The 19611-nt window shown below is 37.4% G+C and overlaps 1 protein-coding gene across 5 annotated transcripts in view; it reads left to right on the top strand.

Annotated features, from left to right (window-relative positions):
* Nucleotides 1-19611, top strand: part of sptbn2 (spectrin, beta, non-erythrocytic 2) — a 56172-nt gene that overhangs the window by 3410 nt on the left and 33151 nt on the right. For 3 of the 5 annotated variants that reach the window (XM_008427721.2, XM_008427718.2, XM_008427717.2), the window contains exon 2: nt 10007-10194. In XM_008427721.2, coding sequence (XP_008425943.1) covers nt 10038-10194 — 157 coding nt within the window. In that variant the 5' untranslated portion in view covers nt 10007-10037. Of the gene's footprint in view, nt 1-10006; nt 10195-14111; nt 14743-19611 lie in introns of those variants that run through there. The other 2 variants (XM_008427722.2, XM_008427719.2) reach the window with 1 other exon arrangement.

Raw genomic sequence — 19611 nt, 5'->3', positions numbered from 1 at the left:
CTTGCTTTGATAATTTTCTGTAGTCAGACTAAATCTTACCACAGGCTGTATGTTGATCACTTCAGCAGAGCTCTTAGAAGGTGTGGTTGAAATCTTGCCTGAACAGCCTGTTTTGATATGACAAAGCATTAAGGAAAAATGTTASTAATCCTGTGTAATTGTCTTTCTGAACAGTAAATGTTCTTAGAATAATTTATTGGCTCATGTGAATAACTTCGGTTCTTCTTATGGCTTATCCAACTTCTCTGTGCAAATATAACCTTTTCAGCAGACTTTTGTGGAGAAGTCTGATTGTACTTGTGATTAGTAATGTACATTTGTAGAGTTTCATTTAGAGGTGGAACATTAGCAGCACAATGCAGGATCTGTTTGAGCAACTTAAAGATCGTAAAATGGACATATTACTTCATTTATTTTTATTTCAATCATCTTTTAAATTTAATTGCCACGTATGCGCGTAGAATGAAAATGTTTTTAAAATAAACATGTTCATGAGACTCATTCAATTTATTTTCAATACATATAGTTCATGTTGATAATTCATTCCTCAAATCTTACAAACATTATGGTCATTCATTCGTTATCTATGGGGTTCATAAGTTTATTAGCAAATACTCCAGGTGTATGTAAAGTCAATATTAAAGTGTTGACATGGCAAATATTGACTGTTCATAGCTCTTGCAATTAAATGTTACCAGATGCAATTTCTTTTTTTTAATGTTAGGTTTTTTTGGAAAGCACTTTGTGGTTTTGACATTAGACACCATTTTAAATATCTGTCAAAACTTAATGATWTWTWTWTTTTTTTTTTACAAAATACATTTGTATACTTGAGTGATTTCTTAGAAGATTCCTTGCTACTTTTACTTGAGTAACAATATGTTGAAGTAGTGTTACTCAAGAACAGTTAATGTAAAACTGTTCAGCTTTTGAATACACTATCTATGGAAGGGGCTGTATTTTAAAGCTTATTGATTTACTTTTGTCTGTTTTTGATTATTTTCTTTAAGAAAAAAATGTTGTACTGAGTACAAATTCGATAAAAATTGTTGCCTTAAACTCTAAGACATGTAGGCAAGACTTATATTTAGAAACTTATCTCTTGCTTAATAAAGGCAGGAATAAGTTTTATGCAGAAAAATTACTSATTGGGAAGGAAATACTCATCAGAGATAAAGAGTTGGTTGTGGCTTGTTTCGTGACTGCATAGAGCTCAAAAACAATACAAGGACAGTATTAGTCAAAGTAATCGCTAAAAGTTGACCTAAAACCTTTTTTGTTACAGCTTTCACAAATTCCAACATGAACTACATTACAGTCAGAAAATACATCTAGTTTAGCCAAAAGTTCATTTTGAGCAGTATTTTATTATATTGCTGATTTGCAAAGGTTGTATACTTGGATCCTGAAAGGTCTTGGAAAATATAAATTATTGTAGCCCACATTAACTTTTAACACTCCTTACTAGAACAGAACAAAAAAGTATCCATTCATTACTGAACTACAGGCATAATAGAACACAAATCACGGTTTGGTATGCATTCAGATTTTGAAAGTCATAAGTTGTTATATGTACGTTGCACTTCAAAATCAGTCAACAGTTAAATAATGTATTTAAATTTTGAAACTTTGATTTTATTGTGATGCTGAGTTTTATCTATGTATGATTACTTTGCTCCTGAAGTTGTTTCAGATGAGTAAATTGAGTTAAGTGAAGACAGCGTTTCAAATCAGTTTTGTTTTTTATTGTACACTGACACAAAGTTTTGGTTCAGTTCCACCCATTTTACCATTGATACTTGGTTCCAAACAAACATACTGCATGTGTTGAGGTATAAATCAACGCTCTATTCGACAGGAGCGTACCGGATGCTTTCAGTCCAAATACGTGTCTGGTTACACCCCTAGCATCTACAGTTAGCTCTTTCAGGTCTGAAGGCGTCTTCAGAACCGAGACTGGGTCATTCCTGTAAGTTACTGAGGTAAAACAGTCAAACCTGCTTGTAAGGTTGCCACATGCTGAAAACTCAATGCATCTTGGSACCACATTGGTTTATATTTCAGCTTTAGTTGGATGACATCAGCAGCATATTCAATGTTTGGTTAGTTTACTACTAGTTTACTAATACACAACAACTTGATTTTGTGTCTGCAGTACTAAAGATCTGAGCTGTGGTGGGGAGAACAGAAAATAGTACATTGATAACCTTTTTTTGACACGCAAAGTATGGAAGGTTCTTTTTTTTAAAAAAAAGCTGAAAAAGAAAATGTACGAGAAAAAGCAAATGGGACAATCCTCATTATACGTAGTTTGTCTAAATGACAAATGGTGAGTAAGCAGACTTGTGTGGCGGCTGAAAGGTGACCCGACACACACCCCCAGCAGTCTCTCAAGGATTTTCATGATGTGGCATGTTTCAGTAATTGGTCGGCAGCTGTTAAAGGCAGATTGATCAGATGTTCTTAGATTCTTGGCCACAAAGGAAGTTTTCCACAGTACTGTGATTTTATTTATTTTTTTTATTATTAAATGGATCAACACTTGCTTTGCAGTGGCTGAGGCTTATACCATCTGGGCCTGTTTTCTATTTGCTAATGATTCTCTAGCCGTACTTACTCCTGGCGTCCAGACGGACTATAGAGACAGGAGGCAGAGGTTTCTGTGTAGAAATGAACAGGAACTGGGTTAAGGCCAGGCAAGCTATTAGGTCTKTGAGACTGGAAGCAAGTGTTGAAAACCCTGCTGAGTAAAATACGTTCACCTCCCARYGCCTTGGGCTTCATCCTGGGTTTCTAAAGGGAAATCCACAGCGCTGTCCTCATGTTAGTTGTACATTTCTCCTAAAACTACAAAAAGTCTGTCCCACACTGTGCCATTCGTTTGTCATCTCTACAGCTGCATGATATTAGAAAACCACGCAATTTCCACCCTTACAATTTTTTCGTTATTCGTTTCCAATACTCTTTGATCTGTAGCAGCTATGGTATCGTAATCTGTATCAGGTGTGGACGTTTACGGCGGTGAGACTCTCATCCAGCAGGCTGAATGTTTCACTGGCATGCAAAGTGTGAGATCATGACGCTTGGAATTTTACTAGCCAACAATTATTGCATTGCATTGCAAAAATTTAGTTTAAATATTGCACACACTGATATTGCTGTGGCATATTGTGCAGTCCCACTCATCTTCAAAAAGAAGTGCAGAGTCCAGGCCGGCGGGGCTTCACTGAAAAGTCTGGGCTGCACATAAATAATGAGGATAAACATAATAAAAGATGGAGTCCCACAGGAGCTACTACAGTACGCTCTCACCAATTCAAGATGGTTCAATAATGGCAAACAGTTTATGTGGATTTCAGAAGATCTTGCAGTYACTGAATAGCATAGCAAATTAATTCATGTTAATTGGTTCCAAAAGACTGGATGTAGTAACAGTACATTTACTCACAGGCATCCTGAGGATGGAGACACTTCTATGCGTTTTGCAAAATGGAAAAAGCATTCTCTGAATGAGCATGATCTGAAATAATTCATTCTCTGATGCTTTTCCATTTGGATTTCTGTYAGTGCTGGTAATGGATGCTGCTAATGTGGGGTTCCAGCCCCGGACTCATTCAGGACAAGCACCATCATTTCTCTCCGGCTATTAGTTCTATTAATAACTTTCACTGTGGCCGTCCATTGAGCCATCCGGTAACTTGTTGATTACCATGTGGGGCAACTCAATTAGCAAGATCCTAATCTGTTTGTATGAATAATCGTGCCATAAAGCCCTTTTTTGTTGATCACATTAAATTTGTGTTTCTTGTCAGTATAATCAGCTTACCAGAAAATATTACATTTTAAGCTATCACTGTGAATCATTTAGGATATTTAAATGATTCACAGTATGAATGAAAACAAACTTGCTTCTCAACAAATATTTGTGGATATATATTACAAATATTTTAAGTACTTGTTAATTATAATAATTAACGCTAGTAAAAAAATCCAATGTCAGAAAATAATAAATATTAATGTCAGGTTGCAAAAAATATTTTTAATACAGAAAGCCAGCCTATCAAAATTTATGTCCAGAATATTTGTTTATATTTAGTCAGGTTTTGATTTACATGAAGTATTGCATCATTGCAGTGTGAGGTGAAAGCACTGTATATCAGCCTGTGGCYCTGAGACTTTATTGAAGCCCAGGTTGCATCTGCATTGTTGGCTCTGGTGTCTTGCGAGTCCCAATATTTACCTTTAATTAAGTGTGGGGTTCYTGTAATGGTCATAGTCATTGATACTTTTGAAAGTGTGAGCTGGTGCAAAGTCCTACTGGAAGATGAAATCAGCAACTTGCTTTAGTCTTTGCCAGTCTATCTATCCAGTCTGGCAAAGACTGGATATGTGTCATTTTTCCCAGACTTTTTTCCTTTCCCCAAGGTTTCCTTTAATGTGCTTAAGTGCAATTCTCTTAGCAGCCATCWTCTTTATCTATGGTTTTCTGTGGCTCCGTCTCCATGTGGAGGGTGTTTACTGGAGAACTGTCAATTCAGCAGTCGTTCCAGTGATTGTGTAGACCAAAACGTAACATATAAAAGAAAAAACTCTCTTCTAATAGTCATATACAATATTCAAATTTTCTGAGAAGCTGAATGTGTTTTTTTTTATTAGCTTTGGGCCAAGAGCATCAAAATTTTAAAATCTCTGAATGTCAGGGTTTCCCTCAGTCTATTATAAGCCTGGYGGGCCACCAGGCTTTACTTGTGCCCCCACCAGACTAAGCAAGGCTTTATAGTTGGTGTTCAGATATTAATCTCCCAGTCTGTCAACATGTAATTATCAAGTGGTATTTTCAAATTTCCTGTTAACTTTATATTTTTTAACTCAAAAACACGACAGGCCGCTGGATGAATAACTGCCCTAGCACCCAACCACCGGGCTTAGCAAGTTTTCTGGGGGAAACCTTATGTTGTAGTGTAGTAATGTGGGTTTCACTTACTAAAATAAACTTTTTGATAGTTTTCTAATTTRTTATTTTTTTTTTGGTATTTGTGTTATTGCTAGCGCTTTAAAGCGACCTAGCATGTCCATCTCAAAGTGTGGCGGTCATGTGTGATGGTCAGTAGAGTTTTAGATGAATGTGATGCTACAGGTCAACAAAGGACAACCGCTGTCCTATTCAGCGGGGCATTCAGGCTGGGATCAGCAGTCTGTGGATGAGGCCTCTGATGCATCTGTGCCTGTGGCTGCCTCATCTCTGCAAACAGGAAGGGCTTGAACAACTGGCCTCAATTCTCTGCTGACTCCTTTATTGTGTGGGGCCAGTTAAGTGTGGCGAKCTTTGTGTCCGTCTCTTTGGAGTCCATCTCCCCACACTTCAGGCTCATGAGTGTCACAGACTCGTTTATTTGGGCTGCGTTCTCATTTCTAGGTGACTTTTTYTTCTTTTTGTTTGTTCTYTTTGCCCCTTGTGTTGAAGGGAGTGGTTCTGTCTTYGCATGTATGTTTATGTAAGCGTGTATGTCTTCCCTATTCCCTTGGTGCACATTGGCACTGTGGCTGGCTAATGTGGATAGGCTTTATTCCCTGCAGACATCTGATTATGGGCTCTATTTCTCTTTTCCTCTCTCCCTGATTAACGGGTGCGGTGACAAACGGACCAGCTGGGCGAAGGGAAGCGGCAATGGAAGGGGAGGAGAGATGACGAAGAATGAAAAGGAGAAATGTGGCGGTGCTACCAATCATGCCGCTGGCTCTGTCCTATTTTTTTATTTTTGACCTATGTCATTCTGATTGCTGAATGTGTGTCTGCATGCTACAGTTTAGGTTGGGGTTCAACCCTCAGGCTGTGCCCCACTTTGGTTCCTTTCGTTTTCAGARACCTGATTTTTGCCAAACATTTGSTGCAGTTCTGATCTGACTTAGAAAGGGTTTACCTTATGAAGCCTCTGGAGCATATTTCAGAATAATGGTTAGTTGTATACAATTTTGCCAACTTGCACCAWTTATGATTGGTGTTTAATAAAAAATGAGTGCTTGCTACATTAAAATTAGTTTTTGAAAGTTAATAGAAGACGGTACTGGACRKTAAGAACCATGTAGATTATACYATTTAAAGATGAAAGAGCAGCATTTTTAAAGTACTTTCACACATCGCATAGKCCAGGGTGACAGATGTGTTGACCCATTTTGTATGCAGAATGTTGATGCCTCTGTCGACGAGGTGGATTTAGATTTGACTTGTCAGAAACACAATTTAGGTAAAAGGCCATGMATGTGTGGCTTTTTTTTCCCCACACTGTGTCGCGTTTCTGTGTGAGGATGAGTACAGTATCATAGTAGGTCAGGGGATTGTTTGTCTGATCCATTGAGGAGTGATTAGTGCAGACACACTGAGCCGGGGTTCTTCCCACTCATAGAGGGGGAGGATGGCCACTGCCAGACTCACTGGTCCGATTCCCCACCAACCCCCACCCCGAACAGCTCCCAAAACCAGACTACAAAGAGGACAGATTGGCTATGTGGCTTTTCCTTTTTATTTTATTTTTATAATGCGCTGCATAATAAACACAACTGGTCACATAATGTGTGAGCATTCCAGTGTTCATTTATTTTTATCATCTGCCCGACATCTCTATTTACCTCGGTAATTCTGAGGACATGCACAACAAAGCATGGGATTGCGATTGAAGATCGACTGCAATAGTAGTTGTGACGTCTCCAATCTGAAAAGTAGTCAATATTTATAGCCAGTTTGCACAGAGGGGTGTATGGCCTTGGCCAATGCCTSGGGTGCGGTTTAGTTGAGAGGTGACAGGTCAGGGAAGGATGGGGGATGCGGAGGAGGTGTTTTTCCTCCTCTGCTAATCCCTGCATTTAGTTTCTATTCCGAGACACTTCGTAATCTACTACTAATGGGATTTACCAAGMTGTGTTTTTTCAAACTTCTGTTGAAATACTGAAAGACTTTTTCATTTATTTAATCAGCTGTACTTTACATTTAGAATGATGGATAAACCAATTTAATGTGCAAAATTATTTGTGGCAACCGTTTTTTCTTTTAATGTATCGTTTTCCCTTTTATTGTAAATGAATATTTCATAGTGTTTTATGTTGGTTGTTTTTTAGACTGGCCTACAGTTTGTTGGTTATCGTTTGAAAAATGATTTAACACATTTATTTCTAAGCTTTACTTTCACACTGAAAGTACAGGAAATAAAGCACAAGTTCAGTTAATGTTTTTTTAGTGGCTCAGCTGAATCTGTTCCAACATGCTGTGGCATGTCCAAATGTAAATCATACAACCTGACATCTGTTCTCCAAAGTACTAAAAGTTTCACTTCATGCACTTTTTATTGGAAGAATATTGTTTTAATTTGAGCAGGAATTGACAACAAATGTAATCTGGTTTGTCCAGAAGAGTCCTTGTCTTGGTTTAAATTAAAAGTAAAGAAAAAATTCTGCTATGGTAGCACTTTTTTCTTCAAAAATGAATTATATTGAGAGCTAAAATTATACTTTTCCTCTTTCAGAAATGCTYACTTATATTAAGTTCTAGGTTTTCACTGGTTGAAATGTACCTTATCCATTTTTCTATTTCCCTCARTGATTTCTTTCCATCAYCTTGGTTTCACAATGATATCAGTAAAATTAAGATAGAAAATAGCAGATTACAACAAACTATGATTATCGACCTGGTCAGGGCTAGTAAGCACAAAGTTTCAGTAGAGCCCTTTTTGTGCACATCAATGTTATTCAAATTGTCAGAATTTTTTATTTTGGTAGGGAGCTGGTTGCCATTTTTTGTGCAGCAAATGTTGGAGAAATTGTCGTTTTTAAAATGCTCCTCATTTAAATGGTTTTTATTTGATTGACAACAGTCAATTTATTCTTGCTAAGAATAGAAATAATTATTTACTGTCAAGTTTTCTTGACAAGAAAATGGTTTTGTCTTTTGTGAATRTTTAGCACACAAAGACTGAGCTGTCTGAGCTGAATAAGCTGTGTGTGGAGACAACTTTTGTCRATTGCTTGTGTTCTCTCTCCAAGTTGCTGAAATGTTAGCAGCTGGACTACTTTTTACGTTCTGTGTCTTCCACGATAGAATAAGGTTGAATATATTTAGCAATGACACATTTCAGTACCCAAGTTATGACATTGGAGCTGTTTACTGTCTGCAGGCAGTGGACATTCTGTCCTTCTTTTTAATCATCCATAATTAACCCCATTGTTTTCTTAAACCAACCTACATATTAGCTGTGTTGCCACTAGCATTAATAGTTGCACATTTGCAGTTTTATGCACTCTAGACGCACATTCAGTGTTGGCTTTTAAAAAGGAATAGGATTTATTAGGCCTGTCACTATAACAAATTTTACTGGATGATAAATTGTCCCAGAAGTTATTGCGATAAATTTTGAAGAAATATAATGGTAATTATTATATAAAAATAATGCAGGAACACATTTTCAAAGGTCGATAACCCTTAAACTCTAATGAACATTTAAACTGGAACTGRGAGACATTTCAAATGTCCAAATAAATAACAACAAAATGTCTTCCAAAAAGGCTAGTTGAGACCGAAACACCAAGTTTTTGTTARAAAGAAAAGGGAGAAACSATAAATCATTCAAATAAAAATAGTTTGTTCTAATTTATCAAGCGATTAATTGATTTATTGCTTATTACGACAGGCCAAGGCATCACCTTTAGGCCTSACAGMTGCAGTAAGCAGGCTCTTCTTGAGTATCTGTTATTGAACTGACCTAAGCTAAAATAAATAGACAAGCTGTTGAGAAGTTTTTGCTAACTATTAAACCCCTACTACATGTATATCATCTTAAAAGTGTAGAGTCATCATTGATTCATGTCATGCACCTTTGGTKTTACGGTAATTGGCAAATTTATACCAAGAACTCCATAGGATTGAGTGATTATTGCAAGGAGCTTCACTTAACCTTTGAGTTTCTGATGGTCTTACATTTCTGATTACACTTGGAGGTATTTTTGTGTTACTTTAGTATGTGTGTGCATGATAATAACAAAGTYCTGTTGCATTTATTATGTATGCATGTTTGCATGCGTTCTTGTTTCCTTTATTTCAACTTTGGTAGTTTCTCCAAGAGTGAATTTAACTAAAGTAGTAATGCATGTTATTCTACCAGTAGGCCTGTCACAGTAACATATTTTTATAGAAGATAAATTGTCCCAGAACTTATTGCGATAAATGATAATCTTGTTGTTTTGAGACCATGTTCAAGTAATGTAGTAATAATGGCACAATAATGCAAGAACACATTCTCAAGGATCAATAACCTTTAAATTCTAATGAACATTTAAAGACTGGGACTGGCAAACATCTTGAATATCCAAAATAATTAAAGAAAACAGCAGAAACAAATAAAATGTATTATTAAATGTCTTTATACAAAAKTATCTTTCAAAAGAGGGCTAGTTGAGACCAAAACACCCGACTGAATATTTTTATCATCCAGTTTATGGTGAAAAGAGAAAAACGATAAATCAAGCAAATTAAAATTACAGAGTTTCTTTTAAATTATCATGCGATTAACTGATTTATTGTTTACTGTGACAGGCCTATCTATCCGAGACGTGCAACAGCATCAACTGCTGTTGTCCAGGTGTACAGAGAGGAACTGGGTGACTGCCTGACTGACCTAGTGACTTAACTTATCTTAAGGTTTTTATCTGTTACCCTCCCTGGCAGTTGCACCGTCCAGGCTACTATTTGCATATACGYGCCATAAAACTACATTAAGTAAAGTTCAGTTGAATGTTGTGCGGAAAGCAAGAGGTACCCTCTCTTACCTCTGCTCACTTAAATGCAAAGTGCCTAGGATTATATTTTTGACGGATAAAGTGACTAGGATTATGTTTTTCGTGGATTACTTCTGAAAAAACCTTTTAGGTTTAGTCGTGTAAATCATCTAGTGTTGTGTTGTCCTCTTTTTGTRCCATCACTCACTTTGAACGCGTTTTGTTTTCTGTTTCCTCTTTCTAGATTGAATGTGTTTTCCCCAAGCCTCGACACCATGAGCACAATCTCACCAACAGATTTTGACAGCTTGGAGATCCAGCAGCAATACAACGACATCAATAATCGCTGGGACCTGGCGGCAGAGACAGACTGGGACAATGAAAACAGTTCGGCACGTCTCTTTGAACGCTCTCGCATTAAAGCGCTCGCAGGTATGTTGCTGCGTTCAGGTAGTTTGCTTTAATAACCCCATGGTTATTAAAGCAGCCCAAACCTGTGATTTAATCAGATCCTGACAGTAGGATTGGGTAGGGTGGAGAAACACCTTGGACTCTGTTTTGCTCTTTTTTAGCTCTTCCTGAAAGGTGTTTGGGACTCATTTCTGGTTAATGATTTGGGAGATGGTGTTTGTTTGTTTTTTCCTATTTGGAGCTTCATTGTTCTGGAAATGGAGTCAACCTTTGCTGATCTGGCTTTTTTTGGCTGACACTCATTATTTTTTTCTTATTTCTTATCTGGTGATTCCTATTTTCAGCAGATTCAGATTTTTATTTGTATTTCTTCCTAGGATTGTAACACATGGGAGGGGAGAAATGTTTTATTGAGGTAGATGTTGTGAATACAATAGAAAATGCAGGAATTACAAGATTATCCCTGTTTATGCATAGAATTGCRTGCCTGTCATCTTGTTTGTATTCATGTTGAAGTTTGTGCATTTGGCTCAGTTCACAAATCAGAAGTGAGGGGAGTTCTTGGTTTAATGCATTTATTAAATTAGAGGGGAAAATTTCCAGTTTTTTCAGTATTTGACCAGCCAATCACTGGTCAATGCCGATTACGGGAATATTGAATTATTTCAGTCTCTCGCTGGTTAATTTGTGGATCTAATTGCTTTTGGTTTAATCAGTGTTATGAAATGTTCCAGTACATAGCAAGAGTGACAGTTGCTTCTCAATGTCATGATTTTGAAATTTAAAAAAGGTTTTCCAGGTTATTGATGATCAAGTATTTGTGTATTTTGCATTAGCATAGTTYCTGCAGAACACACACTTTCATTTTTACATAGAAATATTAAASAATCCCTGATCAACCATAGCTATGAATAATAAAGTGTGCTGATCCACCCCTTATATTCTTTTCAATATAAGGGGTGAAGGAATAAGAAGGGTTCGGTGAATGCGCATATGAAACTGGGGGGTTCGGTACCTCAAAAAAGGTTAAGAACCACTGCCTTACACTTACAGAATCACATCTACAAAAATATACTTGCTTTGATTTTTAATTTAAAGAAAGGCAAGTATTTAAAWTTTTTTTTTAAATGGCAATTGTGATGAAAGGTGCTGTTGGAGTGAGTTTCARTTGAGTCAAAATCATAACCTAATAGTAATGTTCACAAATCTAATTAGGCTTTGTAGACTAGGGAGCAGATGTGATTCTTTTGTATCCCAAAAGGCACGAGCCTTTCTTTATAGGCCAAGACCAAAATACATCCAAAAGGAGGCCAAAGCTGAAGAGCTGAGTAGTTGATCAGAACAGAGGAACTTTTGCATCAGTGCTATGGCTGATCACTAGTTCTAGTACAACACAGCTGTTGTATTGGATGCATAGCAGAAAATCTTGGTGACGGCTTTATTTTCTTTTTGCCTTTGTTAATCTTGTCATTATTGGTATGCTAATAGATCTACGTGTCCTATAACTTAACCTTTAGAAAGATGTTAAGAACCACTTTTAGTTTTTCATTCATTGAGTTTGTGTTTGAGCTGAAGAACATAAAAGATCTGTATGTCAAAAACTGTATTTTCAAAAGTCTAAACAAGTTGCAGTTTTCTGAAGAGCCCAGCAGAGGGGGGTAACAGATAGCCACTGTGGCACACACTGATGTGTCCAGTAACTCCTACATAAGGATGGAAACCACAGTTACTTATAATCTTTGAACAACCCTTCAGTTCAACAATTTCTATTAAATCTAATTTCACTTAGAAATGAAATCTAACAAACTTGTTCAGTTATTTGCTCGTACATCGTAGTTTGTTTTTAGTCTCATGTTCTTCACTCATTTAAGTATCTTAAATGTCCATTCTTTGTATTTTGCAGCAACACACTCTGCAACACTGGTTGCATTGGTCTTTCCATAAATCCAGTGTGTGTGTGAATGCACCAGTCTGAACGCCTCTGATGCCCTCTCAGTTTAACAAGTGTGGGCTTGATGTGCACATTCTTTCACATGCTCTTGCAGCTATTCCCTGAAGGCTCAGCTCCAGCCCACTGTTGACAGCTTTTTTTTCTTCTTAACATCATCTACTCTGCCTTCTGCATTTTTAGAAGTGCTGGACTTTTCTACGTAGTTTCTTTTTCTATCGAGATTTTACAATAAAAATATTTGCCATATTTCCGAGCTAACCCGTCTTTTACATCTGCAGGGTGGGAATTGATGTACATGTGGTGAAGCGATGACCTGTGCTCTTTGGGTCACAGTTAAGAGCTTTTTTTCCCCCTGATTTGCATTGATACCAGCTTATCTGCTCTCCAGTATGTGTAGCTCTAGAACTTTGCATAAGTTTAAGCAACACCCTTCTTCACACTTGAACAGTTATCCATACAGTGTTTACACGCTGAAGCTCCCACACCTGGGAACAGCGAGGCTTTCAAAGAGCTTCGATCTCTAAAGAATTTCAGTTTCTTTTGGTTGAAGCTCATTCTTGGAAGCATGGTCGTAACGTAAATGAAAGCGGTGTGAATACATACTCACGCCACTCTTTTTACACATGGCTTATAATTTCCACAAACTGCATCAAAAAGCATTTTGTCGGTAAATAAATTTTAATGCATTTAATCAGCCTCTCATTTGCCCAATAATAATGCACTCTTGTTGGACTTCTACTAAAGTATTGATGACATGAAGAAGCTGAGTAATAAATCTTAGTATTTTTCCCTCTGATAGTGCTTACTCCCCCATTTGTCTTTATCTGTTTGTCTTTCTCCCTGGAGTTCATTCACTGCACTGGACATAAATGAACCATCATTAACTTTAACTCTTACTGTCCGATGTTTCACTTTTGGACAATTTTCCCTTTTTTTTAAAAAAAGTTACTCCAGATTTATTTAGTTATTGTTAATCTTATTTAACATATTTCTCTATTTTATTTATAAATGTGCTGCAAATCTCTACTGATTCACAGGCACAGACAGACATGCTGTCTCATCTACATTTTATGTAAATAGGATTGTGCCCTTTAGGATACAAAAAACAGGCATTAGTATGACTTACTACTTTCCTCSAAGTATGTGTCCATTGCATGGCCTCTGTTCCTCAGAAGGGAGGCTGTGCTCCTCATTTCTCATTACTGTAGTCCCCCTCCATAAACAGCCAGTCACAAAAAAATCCCTGAAGCATTTTGTCCTTTTAATGAGACCCATCCAGCTCATCYGAACCGAGATCTGAAAACTTTAATTTTTGGCCTGATAACTGTTCTTTATATTTACTGTCCTATCACACATTAAGCCACTTACTTTGTGCTATGATTCTTAAAATTGATATAACCTTTATTACACATTACACTTTTAAGTAACTCTTAAGAAAAATATTTTTAAAATGCTTACTGTTTTTGCTAAAAAGAATGGAAACTAAAAATGTGTTTTGGTCGCACACTGTCACTTCCACCCCCACCAACCCTCTACATTGCAAACAGATTGTTGACAGTTTCAAACCTCATCAGGCAGGAAAGTACTCGTTGTATTTCTGAGACTTTCTCAATAACTTCCTTCCTGTTTTAACGCCTCCTCGTAAGGTAGTGCTCATGTTTAAAAAAACAAAAGGGGAGATTGAAAGCAATCTAGAAAGTAACTGAAATGAAAGATGACCACATGGAGATAACATTGTGTAATCCAAGTAGGGTTTCTGTGAATCACCCTTTCGGTAAGCCACAYCCTGATGGTGGTAGGAGCTAAGATGGAGTTAAATAATCCACCTCAAGGCAGACTGTTCAAAAGACTCTAATGGTTTAGTCCACCTCTACACCTCCTCCCTCCCCTTTGCCCATCCACCATGTTCTTCTTTAATGCTCCTCCCTCAAACACACCTTATGCAAATCGCACAATTTTCAGACTGCACAGAAGGCTTTGTTTACACAGCCATCCGACCGCGGCTCAGTGCTGTGCTGTGCTCTGCTGTTCTTCAGCAAATGCACACTCAGAATTTGGAGGGAAGGAATACCTACRGTTTCTTTGCTAGAACCACAGCGGAKTGCAACTCCAGGCTTTTACTTTATTCAGAGACCACAAATGTGGTTAAGTGAACAAGAGAGCACTTTTCTTTCTCCGTTTTGTTTCAAATTATTCTCTAACTTGGAAAAAAGTTTTTTTTTTTTTTTTGCCCATGCCACTCACCACTGAGTTTTTCATGGATTGTACGGTATATGAAGAGAAGAACAATATTTAAAGCATTTGTTGTGCCTTGCTGAAGAACACCAAGAAAACGTTACAATCGGAGGATAAACTAAAAACTTTGGGGGGGGGAAAAGAACACTTTTGGAAATCTGAGAAAGGACGCACTGGATTTTTTTTTTTTTTTTTTAGCTCTGCCGTGCTATGTTGGAAAACTGATTCATTTCGTCTCTATCAGGAATATTTAGCATAAGGATCTTAGGAAACTACAATGGAGTGGGATCACAGGGACAGAGACCCCTGTTTGTCCCCAGCAGCATTTGTTAACCAAGTACAGTACTCCAACATCTTGGAGGGAAGATTTAAACAGTTGCAAGGTAAGAATCACAACACTCTTGTTTTTGGTTGAAAGTAATGGTTTCATTGTAACTGATGACCTTTTTATAGATCCACTGGATTAGTAAACAAAACTGGTGAGCTTGAGCAAACAGTTCTATTGACGTCACAGTTTAGACTCTMACACCAAATTGTGTCCACTCGTCTAATATTTCAGAGTCAGAAGCATGGTGTTGGACGTACCCCTTATGTTTAGGGCGGGAATTWTTTATTTTTTTATTTTTTTGGCCTTCTACTTTAGCTGGGCCTCATTAGGTCTGAGTTCCAAGATGGTTCTGAATTTTTCTGGAGTAAATGGCCTCCTTTGGGAATTAGAAGTATTCTACATTAGGAGAAATTAAGATATTCGCAGTACATAAAGAGTAGGCTTCAACTCAGATCTAAAGCCTACAGGCAGTCTGGCACCTGATCACTTGGCCACCTGTCCTCTTTATCTCATTACAATACACCGCTCTGTCTTTAGCCAAAGCCTGAGAAAGCTGTGAGCTTCCACACACAAAAATTATCAAGGACATTGGTTGTGAGGCAGGAAATGTATTYACTAGAAAAGAAAAAACAAACGAAACTTTAGACTAAAACATAGAATAGAGGKKTTTTTTTGTGTGATTTTAACTTCTGGAGATTATGATATATGAAACACTCATATAAGACAGGAGTGTGACTAAAGATCATTTGCTTTCTTTTTTCATCTTGCCTGTGGTTGCTCCCCGGATGCCATCTGAATCGGAGAGGTGTGCTCGAGTTTGCTTGAGGAGCACCACTGCTTGTTCTACATTTTAATTTTTTTGTAGTGAACACGGCATTTCAAATCCTGTAAGATGCCGTATCTTTATCAAGATACCGTATCTTGTCGGYTTGGTGAAAGGATGCATGTTGTATGTAGGGTGGGACGTGTGATTTTCTGCACCTTTAAAACACTTTCACACAAACTCAATAAATGCTTGGAGTAAAGATGAGATTCATACCAGTTTTACAACATTTTCAGAGTCAATCATGCAACATTGCATTCAAATAGGGACACATGCCTTAATCTCATTTTCAGCCTGACTGGCAATAACCTGAAACTGCTTGTGTAGCTTTTGGGGTTAGAGATCAGTCACCAAGTTGGGGCTAATAGGATGGGGCTTTCTTTTTGTGCGTTTTCTTTGTTGTTGTGCAGACAAAGAAAGTTGTATTATGATGACTCATTTGAATCRGGAAGGGAAAATTTAATTATTTGCTTTTTGTAGTTTGTAGGTCATCTCTGGGCAGTATGGTCTGGATTAAGTTACCGTACTGTAAAATACAATACATAGCCAGACGCATAAACACATTTTTGTAACACCCACTTGTCTTTCCAGTTTGACTACCCTCGCGCCTCATTCTTTGGGTCACACCCTTCTTGTGTTAAAACATGATGTCTGTGGGAGATATAAAGAAGATACAAACTCAGAGTTTGCTACTACACTATAATTTCAAATGGTTGAAACTTCAAAGGTTTTGCTTAATTAAATACGTAAAATCTGTTTCGCATCCGGTTGGATATCCTTGRCTCTTTCACTTTTAGAGATAACTTTGATTTGACCTGTATTATGTTTCCTAACTATATTAGAGCTGCACAATATGTAGGATATGTAGTCCTTATTGCAATAWCACTGGCTGCAATATTGCAACCACAAAGGAACGATTGGCAGGCTATTATAGTTCATGTACCATGTGCTAAAGCTCTGTGTTTTAATAAATTGCTGCTTTGGTGGACTTAGTTTGTAACTCTTAATGCCCAGATTTGGAAAGCTTATATAGTGGTCACTATATGTGTTACTGCACTTTTCTAAAATAATATCCCAATGTCACAATGTTCTAACATCCTGCAGCCCCAGGATGGTAGGCAGGATAGTAGCGCTTTTATAAACGCATTAAAAAGAATCCAGCTTATAGCAGCAACAAGTAAAGGTTAAACTGAGTTGATATATGAKAATGTCAAAGACTGMTGGGTTGAATTGGTGATAATAGGTTTTGATTGCCGTAACACAGTTTTTGAAGGCGAATGTTACTATTTTCAAATTGATTTTACCAATAAAAYGATAACCTTAAAGATCCGTCTTGGCAGACTCGCAGTGAAATTGACCAATAAAAATGAGCTGCTAAATGGTCTGATTTGTCAAACATGTTGGGAGCTTCTCAGATTTCTTTGGCCACCAGCTCTTAGTCTGAGTCAGCTTCACTCTTACTGCAGTGATTTCAGCCAGTGAAATCATAAGATGTAGCAATGGTGCGCTTTGCTAATTTTTGACGCATTATTTTAAAAAAACGTGTACAATCTTGATAACCATGACGACTCATGGTACACAACACACAATTTTCAAATGGTTACTTGCATTCCCAAGAAAACAAATGCCAAGAAAAAAATAAATAAAAATTATAGCAAAATCTAGACTTATTTCATGTGACTTTTACCGCAGACCTACTTTTAAGGATACTGCATCAAGAGGCAGTATCCTTCTATATGTTGAGCTGTAATGAGATCAGCATTGGATTTCAAGTTTCAAGTTGGATTTCAAGATCCAGTGAAAACACCGGATCAATGTTCACATCATATGCCTTCTGTCAGTAGTCCTATTTCACAAATGAATGAGAACTGTTTTAATTTCCTTTATTTATTTACACTATCCTTCTGTTTCACAGTTTTCTCTGTAATGTACAACAAACAATTTTTAGAAGTTCAGTTTACCTCAGTAAATGTCAGTCTTAGATGTTGGTGCCAAACTAAATGTTCTGTGAAGTTTGTTTTATGCGTTGCTTCATACATAAATACACATTGGGAGTTTTGTTAGACAACAGGGTTCTAGTCCAAAGGGTCACTGCTCTTTCTACAAATCAATTGATGTGGACTTTAGCTGAATAGTTACACAGCAGGCATTAGCAGCATGGAGTTAGTGAAATAGACCATGCTATTTGACAGAAATGTTTTTGTTTTTTTTTATTTGCCCTGCTTCAGGGTATTTATCATTTTCAGTCATTACTCAGTCACACAACTTTGCTTTAAGTTGAATAATACAAAAGAAATGACTGGAGCATCAAGAGGCAGTATCCTCCTATATTTTGGGCTGTAATGAGACTAGCGTTGGATTTCAAGTTTCACATTTTGAAGCTTCTCATGAAAGATGTAATGTCATAACACTGAAACTCTGACTCCAAGGGCTTTGAGCTGTTGCTCTTGAGTCACATTACCCTGGTGAGAGTTTAGGATACACACACACAGAGTTTAGGATACACACACACACACACACACACACACACACACACACACACACACACAATGGCTTTTTGTTTGTGCAGTTTTTCTATTATTGACAGTTCTACACTTTGGAGGGTAACAAAATGGCACATATTTGGAGCCAATGGGGGATATGTTTTTCTACTGACATTTCACACTCTTGTGTTGCATATGTTGAGTGCTGATTGTTTCGGTCTCATTTCTCATGGGATTGGCCTTGGTGCGGGCCCCTCCTCCCACATCTCCCCTGTTATCACCTGCAGCTGCAGATGGCAGAGGAAAAGTAATTGAAGGGCATGTTGACTGCGACGGTGGAGAGAAAAATACACTGTTCTGAAAYGGGAATGTATTTTTCTCTCTGACAGCTCTTGTCGTCGTTATAGCAAACTTGTAAAGGTTAGACACGTTTTTAYGGCCACATCATTAAAGCTCTTAACAGTGTAAGAAAAAGTCGTCCTACACGTGGCAGGTTTTAGGCAGCCGTTTTACCGCAGACCTACTTTTAAAGTCATAAGTGAGGGAAGGGCACTTCTACTTTTATAGAGTGAGGTGGGGGAAAAAAAAAGTCAAAACATGTACAGCTGTGTCTGCCATTTTGTTCATTTTAGTTCTGCTCATATTTCCCAACAGTTTAGTATAATCACAGAATTTAGAAGTAAAACAATTGTCTTGTATTTTAAAATAAATTAATGCAAATAGATTTTCACTATTTACAGTTGGTTTATTTTTTCTAATTAAGGTGCTTCAGCTGAAGGGAACTTGTAAATATGTAAACATTTTGAAAGTTATAAGTACAGCACTGTTAATGTCATTTATCCTCTGCTTCAGCCTCGTCCTGCTTTCTTCATGACAGTCTGTCCACGTTTGTATTGCTTTTACTCAAACCACCCACTTGTTTTATTGTTCTTTGTTTAGCCCGCAATATCACACAGCATACAAGCCATAGATGAACAGTTTATTTTCGAAGATAAAGAGGTTTTAAGATGGATTACTATTTATGTATTCTGTGCTTCTGGATGCATGCCGTTTTTGTTTTCAGCAACTATTTTGTAAGGCAAATRTTGCTGAACCTTAAAGTGCATCTTTCACTTTAAACACATGTTGAAGCTCTTTACYGTWACAGTTCTGAAATTAATTTTTTTCAAAATAAAAGGCATTAGTACCTCCGGCTTACTGCTCTGCCTAAAAATAGCTCCCCTAGCTGATATARACGGAGGAGGACGTTCCCAACTGTGCAGCTAAAAACATTGAAGAAGAGCGGATATTGGAATGGAAAACAAAATGCTCACAGACCWGGAATGCTAATTGCAGTGCACTAAGAGAATTTTGGAAATGTATCTTTACATTTATAGATATTTAAATCTTTTATGGGAATATATCTACCAAGATGAGATGGATAAATAATTTAGCATACATGGGTTTCAGCCTGATTTTGTYGTTTCTTCTGGATCCCATCTAGTACTCATTCGGGTTGCTTTTGGTGTAAACCTCCTCACAGAAGTGCGCACTTCAGATTGCCATGTTAGTTGGCATATTGTCGGTGGGGAAATCTTGCCTTCCCAGCTGGATGACTCTGACCCAAGGCTAAAAATAT

The sequence above is a fragment of the Poecilia reticulata genome, linkage group LG14 (assembly GCF_000633615.1).
Source record: "Poecilia reticulata strain Guanapo linkage group LG14, Guppy_female_1.0+MT, whole genome shotgun sequence".
Classification (NCBI taxonomy): Eukaryota; Metazoa; Chordata; class Actinopteri; order Cyprinodontiformes; family Poeciliidae; genus Poecilia; species Poecilia reticulata.
This window is presented reverse-complemented; position numbering and strand designations above follow the sequence as displayed.